General features: G+C 47.0%; 1 protein-coding gene and 1 pseudogene across 8 annotated transcripts in view; one reads left to right on the top strand and one right to left on the bottom strand.

Annotated features, from left to right (window-relative positions):
- The window catches only part of LOC133763280 (small acidic protein-like), a 56,605-nt pseudogene extending 53,208 nt beyond the window's left edge, over window positions 1-3,397 (bottom strand).
- A 778-nt stretch (window positions 3,398-4,175) lies between these two features.
- The window catches only part of ANKRD44 (ankyrin repeat domain 44), a 360,603-nt gene continuing 337,355 nt past the window's right edge, over window positions 4,176-27,423 (top strand). For all 8 annotated transcript variants that reach the window (XR_009865792.1, XM_062189505.1, XM_062189491.1 and 5 more), the window contains exon 1: window positions 4,176-4,306. Coding sequence is in view for 7 of the 8 variants with exons in the window: in XM_062189505.1 (XP_062045489.1) it covers window positions 4,280-4,306 (27 nt within the window). In the remaining variant the exon portion in view is untranslated. The remainder of the gene's footprint in view (window positions 4,307-27,423) is intronic.

The raw sequence follows: 27,423 nt of genomic DNA, 5'->3' as shown, positions 1-27,423 counted from the left end.
AACATAACAAAACAAAACAAAAACAAAATTATATAAAAACTGCTTTGGGATCCTAGTATTCCAAATATATGTGAGTTGTAATTCCATTCTGACAGGTATGAAAGTACTTATTCTCATGTTGCTTTGGTCCAAAGGAGCTGAGTCTGTAAGAATAAATTAAGTACTTAATCTATTGCCAACATTAATTTAGATTGTGACTGGCAGCAGAAATATCCATGATGAATATTTCTGCTATAGCAAAGTATGTGTTTCACAAAATTTTTAATGAGAAAAATATGAGGAACCAAAAAATAAAATAAAAAAAGATGGAAGCACTACTACAAACAAAAGGTTATCTCTCTGATACTGCATTTGAAGGGGGGGGGAGATTAGAGCACTGATGATGCTACTATGAAAGGAAGTTGAGTACGGTATTTATTTATTTTTTTATACAACTCTTGCTCTTCATAAAAATGATCATAGTCATGCCCATAAAAGTGTAACCCATGGCATTTGAAAGCAAAAATTCTTCATAATTATTTAAAAGGGCCTTTTCAAAAATTATAATATGGGGCTGGCGCTGGGTGTAGCAGGTAAAGTCACCGCCTACAGTGCTAGCATCCCATATGGACGCGGGATCAGGTTCTAGTTGCTCCACTTCTGATCCAGCTCTCTGCTATGGCCTGGGAAAGCAGTGGAGGATGGCCCAAGTCCTTGGGTCTCTGCCTTCTGTGTGGAAGACCCGAAGAAGCTCCTGGCTCCTGGCTTTGGATCAGTGCAGCTCTGGCTGTTGAGGCCATTGGGGAGTGAGCCATCAGATGGAAGACCTCTCTGTCTCTCTCTCCCTCTCCCTCTGCCTCTCTGTAACTCTTCCTTTCAAATAAATAAATATATCTTTAAAAAAAAAACTAACACAAAAGATCTGTGCATTATAACAATAAGGATTACTTTTTTTAAAAAAAAGATTTATTTTATTTATTTGAAAGAGTTATAGAGAGATGTAGAGACAAAGAGAGAGGTCTTCCACCCACTGGTTCACTCCCCAGATGGCTGCAACAGCCAGAGCTGTGCCAATCTGAAGCCAGGAGCCAGGAGCCAGATGCTTCTTCTGGGTATCCCATGCAGGGGCCCAAGGGCTTGGGCCATCTTCTACTGCTTTACCAGGCCATAGCAGAGAGCTGGATCAGAAGAGGAGCAGCTGGGTCTAGAACCGGCGCCCATATGTGATGTCAGCACTTCAGGCCAGGGCTTTAACCTGCTGCGCCACAGCGTTGGTCCCGGGGCTTACTTTTAATACAAAGACTAAGTGTTTGGGAGTTATGACAAATATCATTTTATAATTGCTCTTTGCATCCTTTTTGTGTTTTGGATCTTCCACTTCATCAGTGCTCAGTAGCTTGGAGATCTTCAGCAGATTCTTTCTCTGCAGCACTTTCAGGGTCATTTGGACTTTCAGGATCAGGTGAATCATCATCATCATCATCATCATCATCATCATCATCACCTCCAGCCATCTCACCTTCGCCATCTGGATCTTCCACCTCACTGGAGCCAAGTCCACAATGTCGCCGATCTTCCTGCTAATTTACTGTCCGTACTTTGCTGATACTAAGACTTCAGTTCTTGCCTTCTTCCCGTTTGGAAGTGAGATGTTGTTTTGTGATCTCCTGTGACAGACGATTTTATGTTCTTTCTTTCCTGCACCCCATAAGTCTCAAGAGCTTTTGTTTTCTCTCTTCATTCCCCCACTCTGCCATCTACCAATTGCTAGATCCAAGACTGTCAAGTGGGGAGGCTGAATGCTCTCTCGTGGGTGAGAGTCCCTGGCAGCACTCACCGTTGGGGTGATCCCGATGGGAAATCCTGAGCCTACCTGCCGTTCTCTGTTCTCTTCAGCGACACCAGCAGCCTGCAACACACCAGCAGGCCAAGCAGCACCGCTACAGAGCGCAGAGCCCTCTGGCTGCTCTGTCTCCTTATAAAACAGCTGGATGCTATCTATCTTCTGCCAAGAATATGTATTAATTATACATTGCTTTCATTTTCTTTTTCCATTATTATACAATTAGGACATTATATTCATTAAAAAATTTAGTACAGGTAGTAATAGTATCTATGATTTGCATTTCAGGGCCAACATGGTGGCATAGTGAATTAAGCCACCTTCTACAGTGCAGCATCCCATATGGGTGCCAGTTTGGGTGAGTCCTGGTTTCTCCACTTCTGCCCCAGCTCCCTGATAACGCACCGGGCAAAGCAGTGGAAGGCCCAAGTGCTTGGGCCCCTGTATCCCCGTGGGAAACCCAGATGAAGCTCCTGGCTTCAGACAGGCCCAACTCCGGCTGTTGTGGCGATCTGGTGAGGGAACCAGCAGATGGACCTCTGCCTCTCCCTCTCTCTCCCTAACTCTGCCTTTCAAATAAATCTTAGAATAGTCAAAGTCTGATGCATGAGAACTGCTCCCTCTGCCTTCAAATCTGGCCTTAAGAACTATGTGCAGGCCTATCCATGGTGAAGTAAGGGAGATGTTGAGTGCATCCTCCAAATCAAATCATTTGTTACCATCTGGAGACACCGCTGTATTCATGTGCAGAATTCAGTGCCTTTAGCCGTTTACGTGCAAAGCCTTGCAAGGTGATATTAGTCAACACACACTAGAGCAGCGAAGAACTGCCCCAGAGGTGTAACAAAAGCGATCTGTTTTGGGATTGAGTGGGACTTGGAGAGGTTTTTTTTTTTTTTCCTCCTGTGCCTTACTGGTGTGGAAGTAACTGCAGTAGTACCCGCGTGGGAGTCAGGAGCCTACATCCTTGTTCCCTTTGTCTGCATGATCTGAACCACAATCTACAAAACTAACTTTGGGATTCAGCGGCTTCCCCAACCCGGGTGGCTGGTGATAAATGCAGATGCTAAGCCACTGCTACCACTGCCACCTCTCCTTTCTCACGCATACTCATCCCATAGGCGCTGAAAGTGGAAGGAACTCACGTTTGGTTTGTGCAAGAAGGCTGGGTGTAGGGTTTGATACCTTGCCCTTATCTATGGCCAGCAGGGGCATCTGGGGCCGCGTGGGGGGCATTCCCTCTCTCAGGGCTTCCTCGTTCTCTGGACGTCAGCTCCTGTCCCTTTCTCAGGGGAGCTGCCCTCACCCACTCACCCACTTCAGCAACATTCTCCACGCCCACCACCCCCGCCAGCGATCCCTTATCTCGGTTTGTAATTACCCTTCTTAGCAGTGACTGTGTGGTTCCTGTCAGAGCCCGGAGTGGGCGTCTCGTCTGTTTCTGCTCCCTGTTTCTCTCCGGCCAGCCAGTGCCTGGTACCAGGAAGGCACTCAGTACTTAGTAGTTGAATGAATACTCGTTTGTTCCGAATCCCAGAAGTACCAACACTTAACTGAGATCATGAATATTCCCATCGTAGCCCACGCTGTTCGCCAGCTGTAACTGGTGGGAGACTACGTGGTTTCCCTCAACAGCTCTTCTCCGTGTCTACCCGCAAAACCCAAACCCAGGCCGTCTGGATTTGAGTCAGAGCGAGCTTGGCTGGAAGGTGGCCGCAGAACAAGGGGAAAGGCAAGGCCAGGATCCCTGGCCCCCAGCTCCAGAGAAACACTCGCCGAGGAACCCTAGGGTGTCCAGGGCCTCCCCGCACCAGACAAAGAAAGCGCGGGGCTGGTGGTCCCTGGCCGAGGAGAACCACCATGGAGGCCCGAGGTCGGGGTCGGGGAAAACGGCTCCGGGAGGGCGGCGGGACCCAGTCTCCCAGGCCAACGTGGGGGCGCGTGAGTGGCAGCCCGTCTCGCCCCGCGGGGTGTGCGGGCACGGGCTGGGCCCTGGGCTGCGCGCGTGTGCGACTCTCCGGGCAGGCCCCGCAGCAAGCCGGGGCGGCGCGGGGGCCCGCTCGCCGGCGCTCGGGGTGCAGGTGCGGAGAGCAGGCGGCAGCCCGGCCCCAGCGCGCGGCCGCGGGCTGCGAGGCGCCGCTGCAGGCGGCAGGAGGCAGCGTCGGCCCGGGCGGCGCGGCGGCGAGCAAGCCAGCGCGCAGTGATGTCAGTGGCGGCCCGGCTGGCAGCAGCCGGCACTTCCTGTGCAAAGGCGGGCGGGCTCGGCGGCGAGCCCCACTAGCCAGTGTCAGCCTCTCGGCGCGAGGGGGCGGCGGCGGGGGAGGAGCCGGGGGAGGGCTGTCAAATTGGGGAGCCAGATTCCCCCTTCCCCTGGCAGTCCCTTCCGCTTCCCCGGCTCCCGGGGTGACATCTGCGGGCCGGGGACCTGCCGGCGTGCGCGCGCCAAGGGGCGGAAGAATGGCAGTGCTCAAACTCACCGACCAGGTAGGGGGGCGGCGGCGCCGGCGGGCGGGACGCGCGGGCGCGGGGCGGCGCGGAGCTGCGGGACGGGGGCGCGGCGCGGGGCGCGCCCGCGGGCTGTTTACTCGCGGCGAGGGGCGGAGTGTGTGCCGCCGCCGGTGCCTCCTGAGGCGGCGACGGCGGCCGCCGCTCGCCCCCGCCGCGCCGTCCCCGCCCTGGGCCGTCGGAACTGCGCGCTCGGCTCGAGGGCCCGCGAGCGCCGGGGCGCGGATGTGCGGGGAGCGCCGCGCGCGGGCCAGGCTGGCAGGGGGAGGGGAGCTCGGGGTGCCCCGCAGGCTGGGAGCGCGCTCTCCGGCGTGGGCGCCGGCCGGGGGAAGGGGGGGGTCGCGAGCGGGAAGGGGTCTCAGCTGGGACCCCCTCCCGGAGGCAGGCGGGAGTCGAGCCGAGACCGCTGCCTTTATCCGTTTGATGGGACCTCCTGACTTCCTCTTAGGAGCCCCGGCGCTGGGTGCGCGGACCGCGATGGGGAGCTAGCGCTGGCGCTCCGGGCTGTCTGAGCCGGAGGTGTAGTGGGGTCGGAGGCTCCCCTCGCAGGCGGAGCTGCCCTCTGCCAGTGCCCATCAGCTTTGTTGCTTTCCCGGCCGAGGCGTCGCGCAGGGCAGCTCTGGAGCCGCGGCTTGCACGGACGGGGTTCTTCGCCGAATCGCACTGGCAGTGTTTGCTGCGGGGTGTTGCATTCCGGACTCTGCTGCCCTTAGGACGTCGGCTCCCACAGGCGTCCAGACAACTTACGTGACCCCAGTCGGCAGCTCTTTACACTAAAGAAAGGAAGCTGCCGTCCCCTACCCCCGGGGATTCATGCGTAGTGAAATGAACCTTGCTTTGGGGGCCCTGGGGGGCGGGGAGGCGGTCTTGACTTGGACACTCTGGTCAAACGTGCCGGCCCTTGGTGCTAAACATCGCCAACTTCAGGTTGCACGTGGAGCCTCGTTGCTTCGTTAGTATCCACGCAAACAAGATGCAACCGAAATGCAATCGATTATCACAATGATTCGTTCTGCCTTTGAGAACCAGATTTTCAGATGTTTTCCCCTGAGACGTGTGTGTGTGTGTGTGTGTGTGTTGGGGGGGGGGGGCGGGGAATGGGAGGGTGACCACCGAGTTAAAATTCATGTTCTTGTTAAGATTAGCAGGAAGAGCAGCTGGTGATTGTGGTACATCTACTTGTTTTCATTGGTTCCTGTGCGTTTAGAAGTGTCTGTAAGTTGCTATTAGGCTCTCCTCCACCTTTTGGTCACACACTTCGCCAACTGTTAAGACATTGGCTTGTTTCAAATCTCACCAATTCAGTAAGCCTCAGTGCTGTCCTCGTGGCTGGTACAAGTTATTATACTTGTCTGAATTCTTGCATCTTCAGAGTACAAAGAGCTGTTCTGTTTCTCACAGGCGTTATTGTCTCCTAGAGGAAAGAGTTTCACCTAGAACTTATGAGATGTAAGGATGCACACACAAAATGACCTGGCCCCACCCAGTCTTTCGATTTCCGAATGAAGAACCAGATCCGGAGATGTGAAGCCAGTCTTCCTCAGGGGCCGCGGCCATAGCCGGGGAGCTGGGGCTCCTGGCTCTTGCTTTCCAGGCTCTGTGCTTTCTGCTCAATGGAGAAAGAAACCTCCCTGTTCTCTCTGGATGTGTTGTAAGGCTTACTAGAAGGCATCCCTTCCCAGATCAAGATCAGCCCTGTTGACAAGTGCGTTCCTTGGTCTTAGAAAGGAAGTTGTTCTTCAGGGCTTAGCCGAGTAGGGTTTTCAAAGTTGTTTGTCTTGTAGAATGTTTCTAAATACATCTCCTTCCTTCCCTCAACAAACCAGCATTACCATGGAGAGAAACAAAGAGTTGCCCAACCTGCATGTGTTTTCATCTTCTGATATGTGGGGGAAAAAAAAAAAACCAAAAAGCTCTAAGATTGAAGAACATCTAAACATTGCCAGGCTGTCTTGGGGCAAAACCAGAGGGAGACTGGGTGGGGAGCAGGGGTGGGGTGGGTGGGGTGGGGAGGGGAGCAGCGCTGGTTTCTTTAGGTCCAGGAAGTGTGTGGTCTTTTCTTGCCTTATATAGCCTTACCTCTTGTGTCTGTGACTCTCAATTCTTAGAAGCTGGCTCTTAGCCTCATCAACTCACTTAAAAACCCTTTGCTTGAGCCCCTCCAGAAGAGTTTGCTCCATCCTGGGGAGTAGGGAGCCCCCTGTCTGGAATCCTGCCTCAGGCTCCCAGGAGTGGAGCCTCTAGGTCTCAGTTCTGGTAGAGCAGTCACCTCTTCACCCCCTCCCTCCCCTGCTCACCTGCAGCAAGCCCTCTTTGTGAGACAGGTCTTGACTTTTGCTATGGCTCTAAGATTTCTCGTTTGAAGACACATCCTTGCTGTTGATAATCTGAACCAGGACTTGTTTTGGTTAGTCTTCCAGTGTGGTTCAAGGAAGAGACGACAGTCACATTCCTTCTGTCCTGCTAAAGGCGGGTGCGGGGGTTTGCTAGCTGGTGGCCGTTGTCACTTCAGCAGTCAATCATGCAGTGGCCTCTAAGTCATACAAGAGAAGGAAAATGCCTTTTCCTAAATTCTGTTTTGGGGAGGGTAAAATGGAAGGGGGAAGGGGGGAAGGGAGAGGCCAGTGTGGTTTTTAGTCTTTTTTTTTTTTTTTTTTTTGTAACTATGAAAAGGAACTGGGAACTATTGCTACAAACAAACTTGGCATTTAGCACTTCTGCATTTCTAAGCCTGTCTCTTCTGTTTTCCCCTTCAGACAATGCACAGAATTTTACTTGCTGTGTAAGGGGACCAGCCATCCTACTTTGCCCAGGACTGATGTGTTTCCCACTGTTTGGTGCTAAAACTGGGAAAATTCAAGGCAAACTGGGAGGACCTGATTATACATCCTTTAGCATAGAACACACTCAACTATGTAATTAATCTAGCAATGTAATTATTTTCTCGCAGATGGACATTAGGTATATTTATATCTTTGGAAAAGTGAGATAATTTTAAGTTTAGGAAAGAAAAATTGCTTACATACAAATGTAATGCATTTTGGTTCAAGATAGCCATGAACCTTTTGTAATTTGGCTTGATAATTGTTTTTAAAAAATTACAGATTTATTTATTTATTGGAAAAGTTAAGCTACAGAAGAGAGGGAGAGACAAAGAGATCTTCCATCCACTGGATCACTCCTCAGATGGCTGCAATGGCCAGGACTGGGCCAGACCAAAGCCAGGAGCCAGGAGCTACTTTAGGATCTTCCATGCAGGTGCAGGGGCCCACGGTCTTGGGCCATCTTCCACTGTTTTCCCAGGTGCATTAGCAGGGAGCTGGGTCCGAAGTGGAGCAATTGGGACTTGAACCAGTGCCCATATGGGATGCAGGCGCCACAGATGGCAGCCTTACCTGCTATGCCACAGTGCCGGCCCTGATATTGAACCTCTTTGAAATGTTCTTTCTGTCATAGAATTAAGGCATTACAGCGATTTGTTTTAAGGGTGTGATCATATCTCTTTCCACCAAATTTTTTTTTTCTCACAGTCCCAAAACACCAGGGTGGCTAAGTCCTGTTGGGTAGTTGAAACGTCCACTGTTCTTACCTGATTCTCCTCCTGGCTGCCGAGCGTCACCGCCATCTCTAAGGCTGCCTGTAGACAAACTCTTTTAGCAGGTGGCTCTTCTGGGGCTTCCTGCCTGGAGGCCTTCTGGCTTTGTGTCTCCTTGCCAAGTCCTAGCTCACACTTCAGTCACCTACCTCCTTGCCAAAAGCATTGGCTGGCCTCTGTGGCAGTGGCAAGAAGCGAGAGCTTCTGCAGCTTTGAAAGCAGGATTTCTAGCCCACGGTGTGGGGCCTTGGGACACGTCACGTTATTTTATTGGATTGTCCTCCCATTGCTCTCTAGAGCACTGGTGTTAAAGCAAACACTGTGCTGTAGTCCTGCCTTCAGCAGAGAAGGGAAAAGAAAGCCTTTATTCTTTGGACCTTTTTCTGGTTGTTTTGGGGCCCAGTTGCATGGCTTTGGGAGTGTACTTGGGAGCTGAGATTTCATGGCACACACCTAATAGTGGCTTGTATTTTTGTGCTCTCATTGAATGTTGGCCCTTGCTGTGAATCATCTCTCTTAATCCTCCTACTCACACCGGGAGGTAGGTGGTGGTGTGATTCCTATTTTATAGATGAGAAAACAGAATGGAGAGGCTAATTGACTTCTTTGAGGTCACACGCCCAGCAAGTGACCCAGCACAGTGTCTACCCTGGCAATCTGATTGCACAGGTGGGGCTCTGACCACAAGGCTATACTTTTCATAGTTGAAAGGGCAGTGCAGCCGCAGGACTAATGGCTGCCTGCTCTTACTGGGGAGCCATTGGATGCACAGCATTCCCGGCACTCCTCCTGCCTCTGGGGGCCAGACCCACTTTTGTCAGAGGAAGGGACCATTTCGATGCTTCTGCCTGGCCCTGCAACCTCTCCACCTCCCCTTCCTCGGGAATGATGTGTTGGTACCTTGGGGAGTTTTTTTTTTTTTGAATATTTGTTATAGAACACGTAAACTACAATCATTACAGTGCAACCAGAAAGCTAGACAAGCAAAAAGAAAAATAGTTAAGACCATCTGAAGTCTCTGTGCTTGGAGGAGATAACCACTCTTGACATTTTGATGTATTTCCCTCTAGTTTTCTGTCTGTGTTGTCAAATACATTTTTTAAACTTTCCATGTGTTGATATCACTCTCTTTCACCTGCACACACAGCTGATATCTGTGTTCTCCAGTCCAGCGACTTTTCCAAATAAACTCAAGCTTCTCTTAAATGTGTGATTGGATGCTCTAGCACACTCTGACATCAGCTCCCAAGGTTTAACCTTGGATTGGTTGATATTTTCTTTTAAAGATTTCAACTTTTACTTGCAGAGAGCAAATATAACTAAAAAGGTACAAATACTCATATCAGGGCCAGGGCTGAAGTATTCTTTGACAAAAATTTACATTTCAACAATTTTATGTGAATTTTTATAGGCTGAAGTATAACCTGAAACCACTTCAAAATAGGCAAGAGCTACAGAAATCTAGTAGTCCTGAGATTTTAAAGCTAGTTTAATTGGTGGCACTTTTTGTTCATTTCCTCCAAAGAAAATTCCGTATTGAAAAAAAAAAAAGCACACAAGATCCAGAGTATTAGTGGGAGAATTTATATAAAAAAAAAAAAAAGAAAGAAAGAAAGAAAGAAAATTCCGTACTGAAGCTCCATAGTTAAAAAAAAGTTGGCTGAAATAATGTTCCCTAAGGCCCTTTCGAAGATTGTTTGAGTGTAGTATTATTTGAAAGACTCTTTGTGTGAGAAAATTGTTAGTGACTCCGTGGATTTTTTTCCCCTGAGACATCATGTAGTAAAACAAACAAAAGCACATTTACAGATACTTGTAGATCATTAAGAGTTATATAGAATTAGGATAACCATATCATTTTTAACCAAACTGGGACACTTTGGAGAATTATGGGGAGCACTACTAAATATTAAGCTAGGAAATATGTGTGAACCAGGACTGGCCAGGTACACCTGGATATGTGGTCATACAATATGGATTCTATATTTGTTCACCTCAGGCTTGACAGGGGCAGTGAACTAGTTTGAATTGTCATTTTCTTTTGAGTCAGGTCTACACTGCAGCACGTTTTACAAAGAATGTTTTATGACCCTGTGCAGTTCCAGACTTGGAAAATGGCTTCCATCCATGTATCAGTTTGGGTCAGTTGGTGCAGGGGTTATAGGAGTAATCTGGTAGAAATATTCTGACTCTCAGTCAAGGATGGGGAAAAAGTGTGCTGACTGATTATTAACATGGCATATGTTGTGTATTAGCCAGCCTTTGGCAGGTCAGATTAACCCCTGTGGGATTCAGGTCCATTTTTTAAAAAAGATTTATTTATTTATTTTAAAGTCAGAGTTACACAGAGAGAGGAGAGGCAGAGAAAGAGAAAGGTCTTCCATCCACTGGTTCACTCCCCAGATGGCTGCAACAGCTGGAGCTGCGCCGATCCAAAGCCAGGAGCCAGGAGCTTCTTCCGGGTCTCCCACACAGGTGCAGGGGCCCAAGCACTTGGGCCATCTTCTACTGCTTTTCCAGGCCATAGCAGAGAGCTGGATCGGAAGTGGAGCAGCCAGGTCTCGAACTGGCGCCCACATGGGATGCCTGTGCTTTAGGTCAGGGCATTAACCCACTATGCCACAGCACCGGCCCCCTCAGGTAAAATGAGGTTGGATTGGATGCCTTATGGAGCCTCAGCTCTGTTCCCTCCTTCCTTTGACTCAGTCCCTTTTTTGGAAGTTCAAGTTATAGACTTTCCATTTTATTTTCACTTTATTTGAAAGGAAGAGAAGTAGAGATCTTCCATTCACTGGTTCACTACCCAAATAACTGCAACAGCCAGGACTGGGCCAGGCCAAAGCTGCAAGCCCAGAACTCAACCCGGGTCTCCCACATGGGTGACAGGGACCCAGCCACTTGAGCTCTCACCTGCTGCTTCCTGGGATGACCATTCGCAAGAAGCTTGGATTGGAAGTGAGGGCGCTGAGGACTTGAATCATGAGATGTAGGTGTCCCAAGTGGCATCCGAATTGCTGCACCAAATGTCTGCCCCAAGTTACAGACTTTCTTACAGATGTGGCTGTCAAGGGTGTATTTGCACATGAGCTCCAATCGGGCTCTCCAGGTAAAACAGTCAACTTCAAGTTTCAGGAGAGGGCTCGAACCAACATTGATGATTTAGGAACTGGTTCTTATTCTGCCTCATTGACCAGTGTCTTATTTGCCTCCTCCTCTTTTTTTTTTTTTTCAGAGATTGGGAGAGGAGGATGTTGTCAGTGTTCATGTTTGTAAAAAAGGTTTGTAGCCCAAGAGCTAGAATGAACAGTGAACCTTGCTTTCTGTTGTGACTTTCATAGGTTTTAGGGGCCCTTGTTTTCTTTTTCTTTTCTTAAGATTTTATTTATTTATTTGAAAGGCAAAGTTACAGAGAGGCACAGGCAGAGACAAAGAGAGAGATCATCCGTTTGCTGGCTCACTCCCCAAATGGCTGAAACTGCTGCTGGAGCCGAGCCGATCCAATGCCAGGAGCCTGGAGGTCTTCTGGGTCTTCCACGTGGCTGCAGGGGTCTAAGCACTTGGGCTACCTTCTGCTGCTTTCCCAGGCACATCAGCAAGGAGCTGGATGAGAAATAGGGCGTCTGGGACAGCAACTGGCACCCATAGGGGATGCCTGCACTGTGGGTGGTGGCTTTACCTGTTACACCACAGTACCGGCTGAGGGTCCTTTCTTGTCTGCTCTTCTGAAAACTGAAAATTTGTCTAGTACTCTATGAATTAGGCTAAGCAAATGAGAATGCTGTCCACCTTTGGACTCTTTCAGGCTTTGCTAAGCCAATGCTTGCTTGTATTTTCTGGTTTTCATGTATCCCCAGTGAGTCTTAAGCCCCCAGTATAACATTGTGTCTTTAATACCACATGATTATTTTGCTTCAAGGGAGCCTCCAAAACTCCTACCAAAATCAGAGGAATTTGTAGAAACACCTAAGACCTACAGATGGAAATTTAACAACCATTCTAACCTATCTCTAAAACTCTGAATATTAAAGCATTTTTGTTTTGCTTTAGTTTTCTTTAAAAATAGCACTCAGGGGGCCAGTGCTGAGGTAAAGCCGCAGCCTGCAGTGCTGGCATCCCATATGGGTCCCGGTTCGCATCCCAGCTGCTCCACTTCCGAACCAGCTCTCTGCTATGGCTGGGAAGGCAATAGAAGGTGGCCCAAGTCCTTGGGCCCCTGCAGCCACGTGGGAGGCCTGGAGAAGCTCCTGGCTTTGGATCGGTGCAGCTCTGGCCGCTGCAGCCACTTGGAGAGTGAATCAGTAGGTGGAAGACCTCTCTCTCTGCCTCTCCTTCTCTCTCTGTGTAACTCTGACTTTCAAATAAATAAATAAATCTTAAAAAAAAAAATAGCACTAGGTTTGGGATCAGAAGACCTGGATTTTACTTTTGATTCTTCTTATAGTTGTGTGGCTTTGGGCTAGTGCTGGCTTTAGTTTCTTTGTGAAAAAGGGGTGGATGAGCAGAGAATCCTCTGAGTTCTTTCAGGCTCGAAGATTCTAAGAATGGGGCACAGTAGGCTAAGCCTCCACCTGCAGCACCAGCATCCCATATGGGCTCCAGTTCCAGTCATGTCTGCTCCTCTTCCAACCCGGTTCTCTGCTTATAGCCTGGGAAAGCAGTAAAAGATGGGCCAAGTGCTTGGGCCCCTGCACCTACATTGGAGACCCAGGAGAAGCTCTTGTCTTCTGGCTTTGGATCGGCCCAGCTCTGGCCATTGCAGTCATTTGGGGAGTGAACCAGCAGACAGACCTTTCTCTCTGTCTCTCTCCTGTCTATAACTCTAGCTCTCAAATAAATAAATAAAATCTAAACAACAACAACAACAACAACAAACAAAACAGAACCTCACATAGCTCTGTGTCAGTCTCTTCTCACCTTATGGAATCTTATTTTTCAAAAACTGTCTGCTTTCCATGCATTTCTGATTGCCTCCAGTGGGGTGGTGACAGATTTAACATTTCCCATGCCTGTAAACACATTCTGAATTCTGCCTAAGGGTCGGGAGTCCTTTTCCCAATGAGGTAGTCTTCTGGCATCTGCAGGAGCCTGGTTGCCAGGACCAGAACCCCTCGAGCTGTTCTTGGAAATCTTCTTGAACTTGAAGGACAATGGGGCCCACCCTTGTAGACTCTATGCAGGTCTCCTGTGAGTTGCAGTGAGCTAGGCCCTGGCTTGGCCTTTGTCAGAGGTGCTGTTTTAGCAAGCACCTCGGGATCTCCCAGGCAAAATCCTGTTTCATTGGACTCCACACTAATCGCTGGATTTAACAAATCTCTTTCCTAGCTGCTGGCCCAGACCTTGGTCCCTTTGGCACAGGGGCCACAGACGTCCTCAAGGAGGAAGGAAAACTCCCACATGCGGTCCCCAGCCCCTGTGTGTGTGGGCAGGGCTCAGTCTCCAGAGGAGGCTTGTGTTGTGACCTCAGATTGTCAGGCTGAAGAGCAAGACTGGAAAGCAAGCAGAGGAGGAGTGTAGGGATGGAAAGCCAGGTGGAAATTCGCGTCACCTGGGGCAAATCAACCCACCAGTTCTTGTTAAATGATGTCCTTCAAAAGTGGCTGAAGCCTGAATCCCAAGGGTTAGCAGGATGGTTTATTGAGTTTGAATCTGGGAAAGAAAATATTAGGATCTCATTTCCTTAAAAACTTCCTTGAAAGAAGTCATTCCTTTAAACTTGTGGTTTTTAGTACATATTATGTACTAATACTACATAACCTTGTTGGCTCCCCTTTGCACTTTCTGCTTCCTGAGCACAACACCACGTGGATTATCACAGTGGCCTCTGACTGCTGCTCCCTCATCCGACCTTGGCCCCTACACTGTGCTCCCAGTAGGGCTGTCAGAATGGTGGAACTCAGATCATACTCTCCTCTGCTCAGAACCCTCCAGAACTGGAGCTAAGGAACCAGTCAGAGAGTAAGAGGAGGGGAGGCTGAACAGGTGAGTGGTTCCTTGGCTCCAGGCACACTGACTTCTCAGTTTTTAGTGAACACACCAGATTCACTCCTGCCTCAGGATCCTTACTTCCTGGGAAGTGCTCCCCAGATATCCACATGACTTCGCCTCTTTCAGGTATTTTATAAGAGGGAGACATACATACATATACACACACACAAATATCTTCCATCTGATGGTTCACTCCCCAGTAGCTGGGGTTGGGCCAGACCAAAACTGGGAGCCAGGACCTCCATCCAAGGCTCCTAGGTGGATGTCAGGGGTCCAAGTATTTGTGCCATCTTCTGCTACTTGGGCTCATTAGTAGGAAGCTGGATCAGAAGTAGAGTAGCCAGGACTGGAACTGAAGCTGCAGTGTGGGATGGCCAGCATCTCGAGTTTCAGCTTAACTTGCTGCGCCACATTGCCAGCCCCCTCGTTCAGCTCTTCCTTCAGGTGTTACCTTCTCAGTCCTGTTCTGACCACGCCATTTAAAGTGCCTACCCTACATTTCCTGCTTACAGTTCTTTATTTTTTTTTTCCATTGTAGTGTGCTCCTTTTAAAAGATATGTGTAGAAGAGAGGTCCTGATAAGAGGGTGAAGGTTTTTTGTTAGCCTGTATATTCAGTACTTAGGACACTGTGAAGCCCATAATAAATACACAATACATGTTTGCAGTGAATCAAATAAATATGCATGTGTGTATATATGTTCAGATGTTTTTCCACTCATGAGGTGCTCAAACAATAAATTAGAAATACTATGTAAATAGAACTTTCTCTGATACGCTGAGATTTGGATTTCCATTCAGACAAACTTAAGGAAAACTTTCTGCCCACCCAAAGAGAAGAGATCATGTATTTGTCTTGTTTTATGTTTATGGTTCTTTGCTTTCAAAACTGGGCTTTTGGTGGTGGAAATGGTTAGCATGATAGTTAATTCTGAGAGAATTCCATTTTCTTTTTATTTTTTATGTATTTGAAAGGCAGAGTTATGGAGGGAGGGAGAGAGAGAGACAGAGAGAGATCTCTTCCATATGCTGGTTCACTCCCCAAATGGCCACCAAAGGCCAGGGCTGTAGGAGTCCAAGTACTTGGGCTACTTTCTGATGCTTTCCCAGGCATATAAGCAGGGAACTGGAAACTGGATTGAAAACAGAACAGCCAGGTCTCAAAGTAGCACTCAGACATGGGATATGGACTTTACCCGCCACACCACAATGCTGTCCCTGATTCCATCTCTTTACAAGAGAAGTATTGAGATTACACTAGAGGAGGGGAAATGTTGGTGCTAACTATCACTGGGGAGAGGGGTGGTAGCCATGCCTGTGGTAAGTAGATCTCCCATGCATTCAGGGAGTCAGGGAGTGTTCAGTGGACTCCATCTACATAGAAGTGACTCTGCTGGGGCTCTCTGCTCCCCTTCTTTCCACAAAGGGAAAGAACAGGTAAGAATAGATACAATGAAATAAGAGAAGCTTGACATAGGTAATTGGAAATGAAGAGACAAGACAATCATACACTATACGATTTAATCCTAACAACATGTCTGTTACTATCATCAGTTCATTTCACAGAGGAGGAAAATGAGAATTGAGTAAGTCATCTATTCAGGGTCACATAGTTCTGGGAGCCCTGTCTAGGTAAGCTTTACACTGAAGTACATGTTCTCAGCTCTTATGCTGTGGCCTCCTGAAATATGTGCAGTATCACAAGGGCGCTTTCCTTGATGGAGCTTGAGGTCTGGTGACAGAGATGACCTTGAATGCCTTGGTCACGAAAGGCCTGCAGATGTCTGTTGAATACCTGTGGCAGATGAAGCAGCTATAGGTGCAGGTTACACCACACGCGGGGGAACTGATTTGGGACTTCAGCAATCCAGAGATGGGTACAGCTATTAAGAAAGATTTTAGGGGCCGGTGCTGTGGTGTAGTGGGTAGAGTATGGGCGCCAGTTCGAGTTCCGGCTGCTCCACTTCCGATCCAGCTCTCTGCTGTGGCCTGGGAAAGCAGTAGAAGATGGCCCAAGTCCTTGGGCCCCTGCACCCATGTGGGAGACCCGGAAGAAGCTCCTGGCTTCTGGCTTCCGATCAGCCCAGCTCTGGCCCTTGAAGTCATTTGGAGAGTGAACCAGTGGATGAAAGACACCTCTCTCTCTCTCTCTGCCTCTCTATAACTCTGCCTTTCAAAAAAATAAATATTTAAAAGAAAAGAAAGGTTTTAGAGGGCTGGTGGGAGTCCAGCCAATATAGCAGGAAGTGAATGACTTGAGTAGCTGCTTAGGGGTGAAAGGGAACCCAGGTGATGTGCATATACCTGTCAGGTCACCTGGAGCCTGGATTACTGAAGCTCAGGGTTAGGTCAGAAAATAAGAAATCACCAACATATGAACTGTACAGGAGAGGTATTTGTATGTTAAGAAATCTTGCTCACTTGAGTTATTCTGATAAGTAGCTATGTGTCCTCTCCTAGAAGCATGGAGTAATGATTTGTGCCTGGGCAAAATTCATTGCTCCCATTTGTTGCATGGGCATGATCTTTTACAAATGAATCTGTAGGGGCTGGTGTGGTGGCACAGTAGGTTAATCCTCCGCCTGTGGCGACGGCATCCCATATGGGTGCCGGCTCTAGTCCTGGCTGCTCCTCTTCCAATCCAGCTCTCTGCTGTGGCCTGGGAAAGCAGTGGAAGATGGCCCAAGTCCTTGGGCCCCTGCACCCGTGTGGGATACTGGAAGAAGCTCCTGGCTTTGGATCAGTGCAGCTCCGGCAGTTGCGGCCATTTGGGGAGTGAACCAACGGATGGAAGACCTTTCTCTCTGGCTCTCTCTCACTGACTGTAACTCTACCTCTCAAATAAAATGATTTTTTTTAAATGTTTTTTTTTTTTAAATGAATCTGTACTCCTCTTGTTCCAAAAAAAAAAAAGATTGAAGCATAAGGTAAGGAATTACCTCTTGGTTCTTTCTGTCTCCGTGATATCACCTGTTAGAACAAAATGTTGCACAAGTCACTCCTTGTGGCGCTATTTTAACCAGTGTATCCCTGACTAGCAAAGACTTCATTGAAACAGTGAATTTTCTATGGGTTTTGTGGTGCAAGACATTGATAGAATAAGCAGTCAGTCCAGAGATAGCCCTATTTTTAACTGTACATATTTTTAAAAAAAGATTTATTTATTTGGAAGACAGAGTGACACAGAGAGAGGGGAGACAGAGAAAGATCTTCTGCCTGCTGGTTTACTCCCTACATGGCTGCAACAGCTAGGGGTATGCCATGCTGAAAACAGGAGGCAGAAACTCTATTTGGGTTTCTCACATGGATGACAGGAATTCAAGCACTTGAGCCATCATCTGCTGTCACACAGGTGCATTAGCAGGAAGCTGGATCGGAAGCAGAGGAGCCAGGACTCAACTAGGAACTCTGCTCTGGGATGCAGGGCTCCCAGTGGTAGCTTCATCCATTGCAGCACAACACCTATTCCCTTATACATCTTTTAAAAATAAATACTTAAAACTTACAAAATCCAGATTATGGGAAACCTACAGGAAAAGAATGACCCTGTTTATTTAAAAAAAAAAATCAATTGCAAGAAAAAAAAGATGGAGAGCAAATGTAAATACATAATAGAGAAAATACTTGTAAATTAATTGCAGTGACTAGACTTGAATTCTGAGTTAAACATAAAAAACACTTTATTTGGTAATCAGAGGAATTTCAATACTGAGTTGATATTTGATAATTCAAAGTGTGAATATGGTATTATGGTTATGTTTTAAAAGTGAGTCCATGGCCGGCACCGTGGCTTAACAGGCTAATCCTCTGCCTTGTGGCGCCGGCACACCGGGTTCTAGTCCCGGTTGGGGTGCCGGATTCTATCCCGGTTGCCCCTCTTCCAGGCCAGCTCTCTGCTATGGCCCAGGAGTGCAGTGGAGGATGGCCCAAGTCCTTGGGCCCTGCACCCGCATGGGAGACCAGGAGAAGCACCTGGCTCCTGGCTTCGGATCAGGAGATGCGCCGGCCGCAGCGGCCATTGGAGGGTGAACCAACGGAAAAAGGAAGACCTTTCTCTCTGTCTCTCTCTCACTATCCACTCTGCCTGTCCAAAAAAAAAAAAAAAAAAAAAAAAAAAAAAAAAAAAAAAGAAAAAAAGAAAAAGTGAGTCCTCTTGTAAAACAAGAAATAAAACCACAAAACTTTAGCATTTGCCTGGGGGCATCTAACTATTTTAGTGACTCACTGTTTTTGGAACCTACTTTCTCTCTCTCTCTCTCTCTCTCAACTTCTTGCTCCCTTTATGCCCCTCTGAAGGGGCGCTACTCTCACTCTGTAGAATGTCTTGAGTGAGGTCATTAGGATCCTTTTCAGTTCTCTGTCCAAACACGCTAGATTTTACTGCTCAAAGAAATAAACAGAGCTAGTGGTGAGGTCCACACTACTGTTGACTTAGCTGAAGTGGCTTCAGAACTCAAGTCATATATTTCAGCATAGGCGTTAGAATCTCATCTCATCCTGTGTGCTTTTGAGAAGATCTGGATTTGTCTTGTCCTTGTAATTAATAATTATAAGATACTTCAAAAGGGGGCTGGTGCTGGGGTGTAGTAGGCTAAGCCTCTGCCTGTGGTGCTGGCATCTCATATGGCACCAGCTTGTATCTTGGCTGCTCCACTTTTGATCCAGCTCTGGCCTTGGAAAGTAGTAGAAGATGGTCCAAGTGCTTGGGTCCCTGCACCTGCATGAGAGACCAGAAAGAAGTTCCTGGCTTTGGATCGGCCCAGCTCTGGCTGTTGCAGCCATTTTGGGGAGTGAACCAGCAGATGGAAGACCTTTCTTTCTGTCTCTCCCTCTGTCTGTGACTGTGCCCCTCAAAAAAAAAAAAAGATATTTCAAAGGGAATTTAGATATTAGAGTTGCCCAAAATTACTTTGTTACCTTGGCTTTTTAACTGTTTTTCAAAATTAAACTGTGTAGTTGTTGTTTATTTAAAACCATTGGTTAAGAATTTAAAGGTATGTACGTGTGCAGGCTCTCTCTGTCTCTATCTTTGTCTCTGTCTCTCTGTCTCTGTCTCTCTGTCTCTCTCTCTCTCTCTCTCTCTCTCTCTCTCTCACACACACACACACAAAGATCTTCCATCCACTGCTTCACTCTCCAAATGCCTGCGACAGCCAGGGCTGGCCAGGTTGAAATCAGGAGCCTGGAACTCAATCTGAGTCTTACACATGAGTGCAGGTGCCCAAGTACTTGAGCCATCACTTGCTGGCACCCAGCATGCCCACTAGCAGGCAGCTGGAATTGAAAGTGGAGCTTGGACTTGGATCCAGGCACTCTGATAAGGCGTGCAGGTGTTTCAAGCATCTTAGCTGCCTGTACCAAATGCTCCGGCTTTAACTATGTCCTTTGTTAGGGGCACAAGCAGTTACAAAGTCTCAATTTAAATGATCCTGGCAGTCATGCCTCTCTTTTGACCTGAACAGAAAGTGGGTGTTGCTTGTTCCATTCAGAGGTTTCATGGTGACTTTAGGCACACAGAAATATTGTTGTTTATTTCTATAAGTATGAAAATCCTTCTGTATCCTTATTAATGGAGTCCAGATTTAAGAATTCCATAGACCACAAACTTAAGAAATGGTCACTGTATCATGGAATGACACTGTCATGAGTAATTTGGAAGGCAGCTGAATCAAGTTTTAGGCAATTTGGGGCCTCAGTACACTTACATAGTGGGGCCATGAAGTGAGGGGGTAGCACTTAGTTAATACTCCTCTCTCTCTCTGCCTCTCCTCTCTTTGTCTGACTTTCATATAAATGAATAAATATTAAAAAAAAAACCTTTTTCTTAGCAGCTAAGAAGAAATGACCTGTTTTTAAGGAGATTTACTATTTATTTATTTTCATAAATTTATTTGTTCATTTGAAAGGCAGCGTTACACTGAGAGAGAAGTAGAAAGAGAGAGATATCTTTCATCTGCAGGTTTGCTCCCCAAATGGTCGCAACAGCTGGGGCTGGGCCGGGCCAGAGGTAGGAGCCAGAAGCTTAATCTGGGTCTCCTTTGTGGGTGTAGGGACCCAAGAACTTGGGCCATCTTTCGCTGCTTTACTGAGGTGCATTGGCAGGAAGTTGGATTGAAAATGGAGCAACCAGAGCTTGAACTGGCACCTGGTGTCACAGGTGGCGGCCTTACCCACTACACCATAGTGCTGGCCCTAGAGGTCTACTTTTTAGCAGACAGTCTTCTGTCAAGGTTCTAGGGTACTGTAATGTTGTGTATATAGTTTTAAAATGTGTGGCATCCCACTGGACAGTTTACAAAAATATTACATGAGAGAGGTGTAGCTAAGGCAATATTGAAGTAGATGTCCAGAGATTTGGGTTACAGGTAGGGCTCTGCTTCTAACTGGTGTGCCATTCTTCCTCAATTCTAAGGTGGATATGATACAACTTGCTCTGGGGACGTTGTGACAGTCAGGTGGGAAATGTCTTTGTACAGCCAATGGCCCTTGGATGGTACTCAATAAATAATACTTACTGTCTAACTCTATCTGTTGAATAAAAAAAAAAATAAATAGTACCTAAATCTTGGACTACATCTTCATTAGGCGAGGATACCAGCTCTCAAGGGTCAATTTCAGCTCTGTGAGAGTATGATTTTAGTTATTTTTTGTTTTAAACTTAACAACCCTTTATCTGGTCTTTCTTCTCTAACTGAAATAACATTATGTGTTTTATTATTGTGTGCAGTCTCCATTCTTGGGTTTTGGTAGCCACATTTTGGTTGCTACAACTTTAGGAAGTGCATTTTTCTTGCATTTGGGTTCTGTCACATCAGTGGACTTAGTTTATTTGAAGAATCTTATGTTTAGATCAATCTAGGAGAATAAACGTGTGTTGAAAGGTTCTGGGGAGTTACAGTCATTCTTGATTTAAGCTGTTAAAAAGAACTTTGAAAATCACTTGTAAGAATGCCACTTCCTCTTCACAGAAGTATAAAATCGTGTTTTTTTGAGGAAGTGTGTAAAAACAAAATAGTTACTAGAGCAGTCTTCATCAAAAATCATCGTGGCACAATGTCTAAAAAACACTGGCATACAATTTCAAGTCTTGAATGAATGTGTGCTAGGATGGGAAACCATAAACTTCTCTGAAAAAGGTGGTTAGAAAACTCAGATGAAGGCGCTATATTGTCAAAAGTCACTTCAATTTGAGCTCCTTTTTCCCCCCTTTAAAACCACAGGATGCTATTTAAAGAGGATGTAAATTAAACATCATTGGCTATTTGCATGCATTTCAGTTTTACAGATTTACTTCAGTTTGAGTCTATACCTAGCTGAGGGAGAGAGCAAAATGAAAAAGTGTCACAGGAAAATAAATAAAATCAGTATAAAAAATTAACACAAGAAAGAAAAATAGAAAACATTTTAAAAAAGAAGTAAAGAATAAGGAATGGGAAGGAGGTTGTCTGTTAGTTTATTTATTTTTTAATATTTATCTATTTGTGCCGGCGCCGCGGCTCACTAGGCTAATCCTCCGCCTTGCGGCGCCGGCACACCGGGTTCTAGTCCCGGTCGGGGCACCGACCCTGTCCCGGTTGCCCCTCTTCCAGGCCAGCTCTCTGCTATGGCCCGGGAGTGCAGTGGAGGATGGCCCAGGTCCTTGGGCCCTGCACCCCATGCGAGACCAGGAGAAGCACCTGGCTCCTGCCATTGGATCAGCGCGGTGCGCCGGCCGCAGCGCGCTACCGCGGCGGCCATTGGAGGGTGAACCAACGGCAAAAGGAAGACCTTTCTCTCTGTCTCTCTCTCACTATCCACTCTGCCTGTCAAAAAAAAAAAATTTATCTATTTGTTTGAAAGGCAGAGTTAGAGAGGCAGAGGCAATGAGAGAGGTCCTCCATCTGCTGACTCACTCCCCAGATGGCTGCAATGGCCAGAGCTGGGCTGATCTGAAGCCAGGAGCCAGGAGCTTAGGCCGTCCTCTACTGCCTTACCAGGCCATAGCAGAGAGCTGGATTGGAAGTGGAGCAGCCAGTACTCGAGTGGCACCCTTATGGGATGCTGACACTGCAGGCAGTGGCTTTACCCACTCAGTCACAGTATGGCCCCTGTGTTATTTTCTTAGAGATGCTTTTGCATTTTGAGCTGAATTGGTTGTCACCTGCTACATCTGCTCTTTAAAATAATTTATATTGCTTATTGTTCTTTTTTATTTTTTCCCCAGAAATCTTTTATTTAAGGAATACAAACTTCATGCATTTCATAAGTACAACTTTAGGAACATAGAGAAAGAAGTGTTTATTTGAACGTCAGAGAGAGAGAGAGAGAGAGAGAACTCTGTTTGCTGGTTCACTCTCCAAATGGCATCAATGGCCAAGGCTGGGGCCAGGCAGAAGCCAGGAACCTATAACTCCAACCTGGTTTCCCACATGGGTGGCAGGAACCCCAATACTTGGGCCGTCATCTCCTGCCTTCCCCAATGCTTTAGCAGGGTGCTGACAGAACGTGGAGCAGCTGGGACTTGAACCAGCACCCATATGGGATGCAGGTGTTGAGTGTTACAGGCTTACCCCACTGCGCCACAATGCCGGCCTCTGGTCACTGTTCTTCAGCCACATTGACAATTATTTCTTGGAGTTCCAGGATTGGAATAACCAAAGTAGAGGTGGTCACTTAAGCTTTGGAAGAACTAAGCACAGCTGTGTAGCTCAGAGGGCGGGAAGAATCGGGCTTGCGGGTTATCTGGCCGGTCAGAGGAGCCTTGCAGCTGGTAAGAGAACCTTCAGATTGAGTGCAGAGAGCAGCGAATGGTGAATCATCTGATGTTGTGTGGAGGCAGGAAGGCGTCTAGGTTCCTGTGACATCCCTGCTTTTAAGCAGCTCACCGCCGTCGTGGTGAGTTGAACCCAAGAAGAACCTTTCTTTGTCGCTGCATCACCTTTCCAGCAGCCTTTCTAGATACTTAGTAGTATTTGTCTCTACTCCCTTCCTGCGTGAGTTGACGATGCGATCCTAGCCCCTCACTTCACCTTGCTGCGCCTCGGTTTCCTCTAAGAAGTGGGGCTATTGATTTAGGTTATCTTACAGTCTTCTATAGCTCTTGCTCAGGGGTCCCAGATTCCTGTCCACAAGCCAAACCCAGCCTGCTGCCTGCTTTTAAATGGCCCATGAGCTAAGAGTAAGTTTTGCATAATTACATGATTGAAAAGGACCCAAAGAATAATATTTTGAAATGCATGAACATTTAATGAAATTCAAACTTCAGTGTCCATAAATAAAGTTGTGATGGGATGCAGCCTCCTTTGTTTGTTTCCGTTATTGTCTGTGGTCTCTTTCCCCCTGCGATGGCAGGGTTGAGTAGTTGCAACAGGGTATAGGGTGGCAAAGCTGGAAATACTTACTGTCTGGCCTTGTACAGAAGGTTTGTCAGGCTCTGCTCTAACCCGAGGGGAGACACAGCACTGTGCTCTTCAGAAACTGAGTGCTCCACTCTGACAGTCTTAGCCATACCTAAACTGCACTTTGATCTAGTTTTAATTAGATTAAGGTGGGAATTCTTGCTTTTATTATTTTCTCCAGGAGAAAGTAGAAGCTTAGTTAGCTTTCTTGGTATGCTTTTAATTAACACAAAAAAATCCTCTTTAAAACAATAGTTAGTTTGTACTCAGACTTTTTTTCCTCCCTCTAGGAATCACTGTAGAGAAGGAGGCCATATGTTTGTATTTTAAATCACTTGTCTTTTAAACTGGATTTTCACTCCAGATGTGGGCTCAGAAACCCCAGTCTTTTTGATGCACTCAGAGAGCCAAGATGGGGAACAGGATCTTCCCCCATACACTTGAGAGTGAAACAGAAATCTTAATTATTTTCTATTTCCTGTTTTATGCTAAAAACACTATTTAATTTTTTTTTTTTTGAGTAGAGACTCCAGGTAGAAATGACTTTAAGTTTATAGAAAGCTAGCTTTAAACAAACATTTTAAAAGTATTTATTATAAATGGCAATTATAAAATTAAAAAATAAATAATAATGTCTGCTTGTCTTAATGTTTCTCATTCTAGAAGCTTCTCTCAAAAGCTAAGTCGGATAATTTCTGTGTGAGTTATGAGTTTGGGTGAGTGTGCATGTAGTGTGTGGTTTTCCAGTGTTCATTTCATTATGATTATGAAAAGGACTCTGCCTCCCGCTGTTGTGCCTCCAGTCATTCGAATTATTTTAAAACTCCTTCCAGGCCTGGAGTGCCATTGGAATTGGAAGAAGATGGGCACCTTGAACTTGTTAGTGAGGGGTAGATGGGAGGTCAACCAACACATGTCATCTTTCATCCAGAAGTTAGCTTCGGTTTACTTTCCCGAAAGAATTAAGGCCGGAGACACTTGCTTATGAGGAAGATTTGTAAAGTAATTAGTGCGTGACTATACAAAACACTGACAGTGACTCAGTACCTAAGGTCTCTGGGAACCTTGAGCATTTTCTGAACAAAGCCATAAATGATCTGGAGTGGACAGGAGGCAAACACTAGAAACTCACTTTTAGTGGGGAAAACTGAGGCCAGTGTTTTCGTTACTTAGCTTGCAGGTTTATAGCGGAGGAAGAGATCTCATTTTTTCAGGCTCAGCCCAAGGTACATTTCGTTTGCCTGTCCTGTTCTTACACAGCACTTGCACAGTCACGTGCCATGTTTACAGTTATATTTAGGATGCAGCCTAAAACTGCATAAACAGCTGGTGATAGAATGGATATCCAAGGCTGCTGCCTGGGTAATTATTCTGTGGTTCTAGGATTGTATCATCTGCGTTGTCCAGATTAGAATGGATCGCTGGCTTCTAAGCTGGTCTAGAAGAGGGAGTTCATTGTGTGCTGGGCCAAAAGGATATTGCCTCATCGTTCCCCTGTGGTTGAAGATCTGTGCGATAAACCAGAAGACTGTGGAACTTCATTCTTGTTTGAAAACACTTGTAGCTGATAATAGTCCTGAACTACTAAGGCTTTCCCACACCCTCACCCCCTCCAATACCTCCAGCATGCTTTGTTTTTTATTTTAGACTTTCAGGAGAGGTATTTAGCCTTGCCCCTCTGAGACAGGAGCCGTTGTCCCAGAACTGCCTGATCTTAGGCGCATCTACATGTGTTTAATGAGCACTTTCATTTTCCCCCTTACAGAAAGGGGGCAGTTTGCTCGTTGAGCCTTCACTTCTGGTCGGAGTCTGTTTTTAGCCTCTTGATGACTGTATAACTTGGGAAGGCTGGAGCTAAGACATTCATTTGCTATTTACTTTTGGGGGAAAATGCACCCCCAACTTTTTAGTGTACTGGGCCCTGTTTAACCTGGTAATAGATGAGCAATCATTTTTGAATGAATAGATGATCCAGTGTCAGTCTCAGCTGCTGTTCTCTATTTCTCCACCACCCTTCCCAGTTCTTTTGTTTATGTTTTTCTACTCCTGGGATGTTTATGGTGAAGAGAGGAAGGAAGGGAAGTGATTGCATTTTTTTTTTGTTACATAAACAGCCCTAGTGAAAGGATTGGTTGTAGAAATATTGCCGGCATCCTGGGTTCTAGTCCTGGTTGGGGCGACGGATTCTGTCCCGGTTGCTCCTCTTCCAATCCAGCTCTCTGCTGTGGCCTGGGAAGGCAGTGGAGGATGGCCCAAGTGCTTGGGCCCTGCACCCGCATGGGGGACCAGGAGGAGGCACCTGGCTCCTGGCTTCGGATTCGCACAGCATGCTGGCAGCAGCGCACCGGCTGTAGCAGCCATTTGGAGGGTGAACCAATGGAAAAGGACTCTCTCTCTCTCTCTCTCTAACTCTGCCTGTAAAAAAAAAAAATGCCCATATTTCTGGTGATTTTTTTTTTTCTGGATGCCTTGTTAGATGTGTATAATCAAGAACCTGTGGCTCTAGCTTAGTGTGTCATGACATGAAGAGATCTGAAATACCCCTCCCCCATCAACCAAGGCTATATAGTGCAGGAAGAAATGTCTCGCTCATCGGTTTCATATTCTGAGGATTTTAGACAGGGTTTGGCTGGGCTGGCTCTTTGAAGGCTTGCACAGAAACCCACTGTCGAAGTGGCCTCTTGGTTTAAAGCTACTGGCTTAGTAGAGCCCAAAGGAGGCAGAGTTAATACCCACCCCTGCTCTAATGGGGACGGAGGGCGAGGAGGGCCAGGCCAGGCCATCCAGTGTTCTCTGCTACATTTTTGCCCCCAACCCTCACCTCCGAAAGATTATCCCAAACTATGGATCCCATTTTAGGTTGACAGCTAACATTTTTCATTATAAAGCTAGAAAGACACAAAAGATGTGACTCCAGGCCCAACCTAAATATTGCCTTTCAAGATGAAAACATATATATATGTGTATATATATATATATATTTTTTTTTTTTGACAGGCAGAGTGGATAGTGAGAGAGAGAGAGAGACAGAGAGAAGGGTCTTCCTTTTTGCCATTGGTTCACCCTCCAATGGCCGCTGTGGCTGGCGCATCTCGCTGATCCGAAGCCAGGAGCCAGGTGCTTCTCCTGGTCTCCCATGCGGGTGCAGGGCCCAAGCACTTGGGCCATCCTCCACTGCCTTCTCGGGCCACAGCAGAGAGCTGGCCTGGAAGAGGGGCAACCGGGACAGGATCGGTGCCCCGACCAGGACTAGAACCCGGTGTGCCGGCACCACAAGGCGGAGGATTAGCCTGTAAAGCCACGGCGCCGGCCAAAACTCACTCTTAAACAGGTTTACTTATTTGTTTTTATTTATTGGAAAGGCAGAGTGGCAGAAAGAGAGAGAGAGGTGAGAGAGAGACAGTGCTGGTTCATTCCCTAAATGCCTGCAACAGCCAGAACTGGGCCACACTGAAGCCAGGACAGGAACTCCATCCAGGTCTCCCACAAAGGTGTCAGAGGTCCAGTACTTGAGCTATCATGGGCTGCTTCCTAGGTTTGTTAGCAGGAAGCTGGGTCAGAAGTGGGACTTGATCCCAAGCACGTGGATGTGGGATCCCAGGTGTCGGTTCAACCCACTGTGCCACAACCACTCACCCCAAACTTTAACTTTTGAATGTAAGATAGAGGGAAAAATCTAAGAGATCTCTGCATGTGTTCTCACTTTAAGCATTTCTGAAATTAATTATCCCGGCTAACAGTGCTTTCACAGTCTGTGTTTCTGCGGGATGCCTCCAATAGAAGGCACTTGATGAAGTCAGTTTTGTATGTGTGAAACTTGGAACTTGTCTGCCCCACGTTTGAAACTTCATTTGCTTCCCATGAAGTCTTCGTGTCAGGTTTGTGGAGTGAGGTGTCTGGGATCTCCCTCTGGATTCAGCTCTGTAGCTACTTGAGTTAGGGCAGGTGCTAAGTAATGGTGTTTCCCATCAGACTTGAACATCTGTTTAGAATCTGATGTATTTGAAAGCTCAGTTTTTTTTATAAAGACCCAGATCTTGCTTCTATAACTGCTATTTTGGCAAACCAGTTGCTGGAGGGGGTTCCTCTGACAGTGCTTTGGTTTGGTTTGCTTGTCAATTCCTGGATTAGCTAACAAAT

The sequence above is a fragment of the Lepus europaeus genome, chromosome 1, assembly GCF_033115175.1.
Source record: "Lepus europaeus isolate LE1 chromosome 1, mLepTim1.pri, whole genome shotgun sequence".
Classification (NCBI taxonomy): Eukaryota; Metazoa; Chordata; class Mammalia; order Lagomorpha; family Leporidae; genus Lepus; species Lepus europaeus.
Note: the sequence above shows the minus strand (reverse complement) of the source record. Positions and strands in the feature narration are given on the sequence as shown.